Genomic DNA, 7,250 nt, shown 5'->3' on the forward strand with positions numbered 1-7,250 from the left:
TAATACAATATTACTGTTAATTGTATTGGCTCTAGTAATGGTATTATAATTGTGTTTGAAAAACATAATTCATATGTTTAGAAATATAAACTGAGCTATTTATAGGGGAAATGGAAAAAAGTTATCAATATTCCTTCACATATTTGTTCATTATTTTACTGTGAGTGTATACATGAAAAACAATTTAGTCCTTGGCAACATTCACAAGTTCAGTATGCAGATGCAACAACTTTTTCACTATAAAAGTAAAATACTAATAAATCCTATTAATAACATTTAAGAACCATTATCTTAAAGGCACTTTTCTAAACACTTTGCATGTATCATTGCTTTTCTCCTCACAACCACCCTATGAAGTAGGTACTATTATCCTCATTTTACAAATGAGAAAACTGAAGTACTAGTTAAGTAACAAGCTGTGTAACAGTGGCATTATGTGGCTGATTCCAGAGCCTCTACAAATAATATATCCTGGCTGGGTGCAGTGGCTCACGCCTGTAATCCCAGCACTTTGGGAGGCCAAGGCAGGCAGATCACAAGGTCAGGAGATCAAGACCATCCTGGCTAACAAGGTGAAACCCCATCTCTACTAAAAATACAAAAATTAGCCGGGTGTGGTGGCAGGCACCTGTAGTTCCAGCTACTCGGGAGGTCGAGGTAGGAGAATGGCGTGAATCCAGGAGGCAGAGCTTGCAATGAGCCGAGATCGTGCCACTGCACTCCAGCCTGGGCAACAGAGCGAGACTCCATCTCGGAAAAAAAAATAAAAAATAAAGATAAAAAATAAAAAGATAATATATCCTACAATGCACCCAGTATATACCACATAACCAGAAGGTCTACAATAGAATACTATTCTTAATATGTAAAATAGACTCTGTTTTATCCTCTTATATTTCTTTTTTTAAATGCTGACTGCAACCCACTAATTGCTCTCAGAAACTACCAATGAGTCACCACCAGGAGTTGAAAATACTACACTAAGCCTCCCTTGGCATGACAACATTCTTTATCGTTCATATAACAATACATGTCCCAATAAAAATCTGAACTTCTAAACCATGAGAATTTCCATTAAGTCACCCCATAATAAAGTCATAAAAAAACACTGTTATTTGTGGGTTTAAACTTAAATCAAGATAAACTTTAAATCAAGATAGTGCATAATTTTAAGTGAGCGTTAGTGAGCATAATAAGGTTCACAATGGTTGTATGTGTAAGGTTTTTATTTTTTAGATAAAAATTAGATTTACATCTTAAGTCACATCTAACCTAAAGAAAAAAGTAGGTCACATACATTAACAGGTAAGTATGAAGAAATAAATCTAACCACAACTGTGGTGCTAGAAGGAGACTATCCAAGAAATACTATACTAAGAAAGGACAGAATACAATTTGTTACCAGATACTTCCTTGTCTACTCTTGAAGACACCTTCAGGATTAGGTATATAATTAAAGTCTCCAGGGTGACAAGAAAAGTTTAATCTATCACTTTATTAGACATGTTTGCCATTTTTATCACTACAGTTTCAAAACCCAACTGTTAACAAAAAAAAAAGGTGCTCAGAGTAATTAATTATATACAATTTCTCCTCAAACCATCACATGGAGTAATTTTTTTAAACACAATTATCCCAATCACATATGCTAAAATGGGCTCAAATTTTATTTTATTAAACAAACTGCATTCACTATATAGTAGTTCAAACTTTACATACACTAACAACATACACCTTCCTTTTATTTATGTGTTTTTTTTTTTTGAGACTGAGTTTCGCTCTTGATGTCCAGGCTGGAATGCAGTGGCGCGATCTTGGCTCACTGCAACCTCCGCCTCCCAGGTTCAAGCAATTCTCCTGCCTCAGCCTCCCAAGTAGCTGGGATTACAGGCACCCGCCACCACATCCAGCTAATTTTTTGTATTTTTAGTAGAGCCGGGGTTTCACCATGTTAGCCAGCTGGTCTCACACTCCTGACCTCAGGTGATCCACCCACGTCCGCCTCCCAAAGTGCTGGGATTACAGGTGTGAGCCACTGCGCCCGGCCTCCACCTTTTAAACACTACTAAGAATCCATATCCCTAAAGTAATTTCTTACTCTTCACCTCTTTTTCTCTCAAGAATATTCCTGTGTTAGGCCTGCCTAGGATGACTCAACTACCTGCACTCCATTACTTAGGGTAATACTCAGGTTTTCATCATCTCAAAGAAACATAGCATCCAACTCAGTTTATCAAACATCTATAGTTTCAACCTTTGCAACAAAATTAATTTTAGAGTACAAGCTGACTAAAAAGTTTACAAGTTTAATAGTTTGTTGTAATTAGATGCTTACTGATTACTGAATTCTAACAAAGCAAGAAAAATCTGATTATTTTCTAAATTTAGAGAGATCTCAGAGTTTCCATTCAGCCCTTAAAATGTAAGCACAAATGTGGATTTGTATCAGTAGGAATGTTATATATATATTTACATATATTCCTATATGTATGATATACTTTAAAGAGCCAAGCTCAGAGAATTCAAAGACTCATCAGAGCTTAGAGACAAAGATAAACTAAATTCAAGGAACAAAATGAACAAATTCATTATAATCAAAGAAAAGCAAATGCAAACAAGATGCCATTTTTGCCTATGTGGAAAAGTTTTACTTTTACTAATAATACTCTAGTTTCTGGGCACTCTCGCACTGCTGGTGGAACTTTCCAAGGAGTAAGTTGAGAAACTGATATGTTGAGCCTTAGAAATGTATTGTAGATATTCTTCTTGTAAGAATTAACCCTGAGGAAGTATTTAGAGGCAGACTATGTCTTAAACACAAAGCTGTTTCTCATAAAATCAGTTTAAAAACAGTATTTAGATTCAACATTTGTTACATGCATCCTATGAAATTCTGAAGTCATTAAGCCTATTGAAGAATACAAAAAAAAAAACAACATTTGGGGCAGGGCACGGTGGCTCACGCCTGTAATCCCCCAGCACTTTGGGAGGCCGAGGCGGGCAGATCACGAGGTCAGGCGATCGAGACCATCCTAGCTAACACGGTGAAACCCCGTCTCTACTAAAAATACAAAAAATTAGCCGGGCCTCGTGGCAGGGGCCTGTAGTCCCAACTACTTGGAAGGCTGAGGCAGGAGAACAGCGTGAACCCCGGAGGCGGAGCTTGCAGTGAGTCGAGATGGCGCCACTGCACTCCAGCCTGGGCGACAGAGTGAGACTCCGTCTCAAAAAAAAAAAAAAAAGGGGATGTTTTCTAAACACAAAATAAAAGACTATATGCAACATGATTTTTAACTTGTTAGGGAGGGAAAACGAAATAACAATGGTAACACTGTTTATAACTGGATGGTGGAATGACATATTTCTTTTTCTATTTTTCTTTATTTTCCAAATTTTCTACAATGAAACTATATTACTTTTAAAACCAAGTAACATTATCAAAGTCTTCTAAATCACATTTATGTAAAAAATATCGGGATTCAAACTAGACAATATAAATTATACATGTAGTCTTCATAAAGCTATACCAATAATTCGACTACGAAAAATAAGTAAGAGTAGCACTTAAGAAATGGATTCAGAGGTGGAAGTGGAAAGAAAATATAGAAAAAGTTGAAGCTAGAATCTAGTTACCAAAATCTGAATTCTAAATAGAGACTAGAGACCATTTTTTCAAGAAGATTATCCCCAGGTCAGGCGCGGTGGCTCACATCTGTAATCCCAACACTTTGGGGGGAGCAGGGTGCGGATCACTTGAGCCCAGGAGTTCAAGACCAGCCTGGGGAACATAGTGAGACCTCATCTCTATAAAAGAAAGGAAAGAAAATTATCCCCAAAGTATCCAATCCCACATTTCTTTCATGACCGTCTGCCAAGGTCTCCTTCCCTATCCTACAAACCACCCAGCAGCAATTCAAAGAGAGTTTTGAAAAAGTAAGATAAACTACTACAATTAAGAAAAAAGCTATTCACCAGCTACAACCTCCTCCCAACCCTTCTCTCACTTGGGCATAAAGAGCCAAAAGCTTCTTAGAAGCAGCACTGCTGTCTCCCATCACCACTAAAATGTCTGAATTCCTGACGCTGCAAACAAAACTGCTTATTTTGTCTCCTTGTTATTAGCAGAGTTTTACCTGTCCTGAGGGAACCCTGGCACGGTGAACTAAAAGTCCTGATCCTCAGGGACCATGCCTTATTCCTCTTTGCAGATGCGTCCTAGTTACCAGCTAGCCCACTCAATACTAGTCTGATGAATAAATAAAGAACGAAGGCAGGCATGCATATTAAAGAAAAATATATTGTGTTTACCCACACAGTACTTTAAGAGTACCTGTTTGATGTTTGACAACCCTTTGTTTGCCTGTTATCAAAACAAGGCAGTGCCCCACATTTTTAAAAATAACAAAAATAAAAGCCCGCCTGGCCCCCCGATGCAGCTTAAAGTAAACACTATCTTTGGATCTTCTCTATCCCCAGCTACTGTTAAATGACCCGCAATTATGATGTTTCCTGACTCCGGGTCTCGGGCCTCCGGCTGGTATTCCTGCCCCTTTGCCAAGACCCCTAATCGACAGACGTTGCGAGACTTTTGTCTCGCTCCTCCCAGCAGCGGAACCCCCACCAACCCAGTTTCCTCCCGAAAACTCCCACCAGCCGGGGTGGGAGCGTCGGGCCAGGGGAGTTCGGGGCCCGGGGCCGCCTCTCAGCTCTGGAAAGTAAAAGTGGGCGTTTTCTCAGCTTTCAGTTAGTTTTTCCACCCGACCTTGACGCGGCCGGAGCTCCTGCCCCACTGGCCGCCCCCAGCCCCGCGGCCAGCCTGGCCCCGCGACCCGGCTCACCCTCGGGCAACTCCACGGTGCGCGCGCGGCGCAGCGAGCGCGTCAGGCGGTTGAGTTGCTCCATCGCTCTCTCCATCCTCGGCGCGCCCTCCGCGATCCTCCGCGATCAGCCGCCCCACAGGCGGCCTCCGCGCCCAGAGCCCTACATCTCGCCTGGGCCCGTCCAGCAGGCGGAGACGCGGGCTTGCCCCGGCTAGAGCACTGAGCTGCGAGGGCTGCCTGGGGCCACGTCCTGCGTATGGGGGCCGGGCTGCTGCCGGACCGACCACCTACGGTACACCCGCCGCCGCCTCTGCTCGCGCCTTTCCTGCTGCCCCCGCCGCCGCGTACCTCCCGGGCTCGCATGGCCTTCTGGGAACTGTAGTTTCCAGCTGGCGGAACAGAGCGCCCTGGGCGGAGTCACGTTGGGGGCGCCCAGGCCACGCTAACGCGGGCGCAGGGCTGAATATGCGGGAAGCCACGCAGCGAGTGGGCGTACTCCTAAGTTTCTGGAAAGGCATTCTCACGCCCTGCTCCTCCTACCCTCCTCCAAAGTTGTACAGGAGCAGCTTCCTCCAATTCTATAACTTTACTATAAAACAGATTAGAAATTGGCACAACTGTTCTTAAATCCGTCACCACCTTTCTAGTACTGTATTAATGCCTTTGTTTCAGGTACCCTACATGAACTGTTCAAGTATGGTATTTTCATATGTCAAACTTAAAGAGTAATAAAATCAAACAAATCCAAAAGCACAATATGCTTTTGTCTTCATTGTAAATAACTTGACAATAGCTTAATTAGTTGTTTTTCCTGCCGGGCGGCTTTATGAGGGCAGGGACATTTAATCTTGAACTGTGTTGTATCCCTGTACTTAACAAGGCACCTGGCACAAAGTTAAAGCTCTAGGGAAGATATGAATGATGACAACCTGAAAAAAATTTTTCTTTTATTTGGTACAATGCTAAAGTGTCTATGTGATGACACAGCCTAGTGGGAAATCCAAAGGATTTGACTTTGTAAGTTACAAAAAATTTGGATACCTACATTGTGGAAGAAATGAACTCAGTGGCGAAAAATCATATTCATAAGCTCTGCACAGAAGTTGAACACTTGAAACTTGAAACAACAGAAGTTGGAACTTGAAAAAATTAACCCAATCAAAGGGGTAAATGTGAGCCTGGCTAACACCAATATATCTTGGATATATTACCAGTGCCAAGATGATGCTGGAGTGAGGGAGAAACAAAAGGCTTGTCTTTTTCAGCTTCTCTTCCTCAAAGAGACAAAGCTGTTCCTGAAATGAATGGGCACATGTACGTTGATGATGTATGTTGGCTGGCCAAGAGAAAGAGAGTCTCACCTGCCCATTCAGGATATGAAGGGGCAGATGGTGGTTGGCATGTGTTTTCCCTGCCAGTGCCGTCCTAAATCAGTTCCAGCTAGTGACCGTTTGTGCCAGTGGCGCCACAGGCTCGGGGAAGACCTCTATAATCTTCACCTAATCAGATGATACCTAAACCAGTCTGGCAACAAGGTGGTAGAGGTCAAAGTTTCAAAAGAATACCAGAGGCTGGGCGCAGTGGCTCATGCCTGTAATCCCAGCACTTTGTGAGGCCAAGGCAGGCGGATCACTTGAGGTCAGGAGTTTGAGACCAGCCTGGCCGACATGGTAAAACCCTGTCTCTACTAAAAATATGTATATACAAAAATTAGCCGGGTGTGGTGGTGTGCCTCTGAAATCCCAGCTACTCGGGAGGCTTAGGCAGGAGAATCGCTTGAACCCGAGAGACGGAGGCTGCAGTGAGCTGAGATCCTGCCATTGCACTCCAGCCTGGGTGACAGAGCGAGACCCTGTCTCAAAAAAAAAGGAAAGGAAGAAAGAAATACCAGACGTTATGGACCAGTCTAGCCCAGGCTCAACCGTTTGCAATCTGGCTTCAACTAAAAATGTTCCAGTCTTGCTTGGCCTCTTATGCTATTCAAAAAGTCAGGATTCCCACTGCTGTACAGAAGTTGGCCCCTCAGCTTCTCTCAGCTGCTGTTATCGCCATTGCTCTCTAGGCTGTTGCTCCATATAAATTACCTCCAACGTCCTGTGAGGACCAAGCCTGGAGTTTGTGGGCAGGGGTAGGAGCCCCCAGCAGCCTCCATGGTGGGCATTGCATCTCATGCTGGTCACTGTTCACCACAGGAGCAGAAGATAATGGAACAGGTAATGCTGATGTAAATTGTCAGTTCCAAATTCTGCAATATGATGCAGTCTCCCAATAGCTCTGCTTCAAAATGTATAAAGCTGCAGTACTACTATCAGCTTATCACCTCCTGTCCAACAGAACTTTCTACACTGATAGAAATGTTCTATAATCTGCAATGTCCAAAATAGCATCCACTAACCAAATGGGGTTACTGGGTGCTTGAAATGTGGCTGG

At 42.9% G+C, this 7,250-nt stretch overlaps 1 protein-coding gene across 10 annotated transcripts in view; it reads right to left on the bottom strand.

Moving 5' to 3' along the window:
* Positions 1-5,198, bottom strand: part of HACE1 (HECT domain and ankyrin repeat containing E3 ubiquitin protein ligase 1) — a 135,164-nt gene extending 129,966 nt beyond the window's left edge. For 3 of the 10 annotated variants that reach the window (XR_008680980.2, XM_055391238.2, XM_019030128.3), the window contains exon 1: positions 4,839-5,175. Coding sequence is in view for 5 of the 10 variants with exons in the window: in XM_055391238.2 (XP_055247213.1) it covers positions 4,839-4,914 (76 nt within the window). In the remaining 5 variants the exon portion in view is untranslated. Of the gene's footprint in view, positions 1-628; positions 1,052-3,633; positions 3,657-4,838 lie in introns of those variants that run through there. The other 7 variants (XM_004044479.5, XM_055391233.2, XM_019030126.4 and 4 more) reach the window with 6 other exon arrangements.
* Between the last annotated feature and the right edge of the window lie 2,052 nt (positions 5,199-7,250).

The sequence above is a fragment of the Gorilla gorilla genome, chromosome 5, assembly GCF_029281585.2.
Source record: "Gorilla gorilla gorilla isolate KB3781 chromosome 5, NHGRI_mGorGor1-v2.1_pri, whole genome shotgun sequence".
Taxonomy (NCBI): Eukaryota; Metazoa; Chordata; class Mammalia; order Primates; family Hominidae; genus Gorilla; species Gorilla gorilla.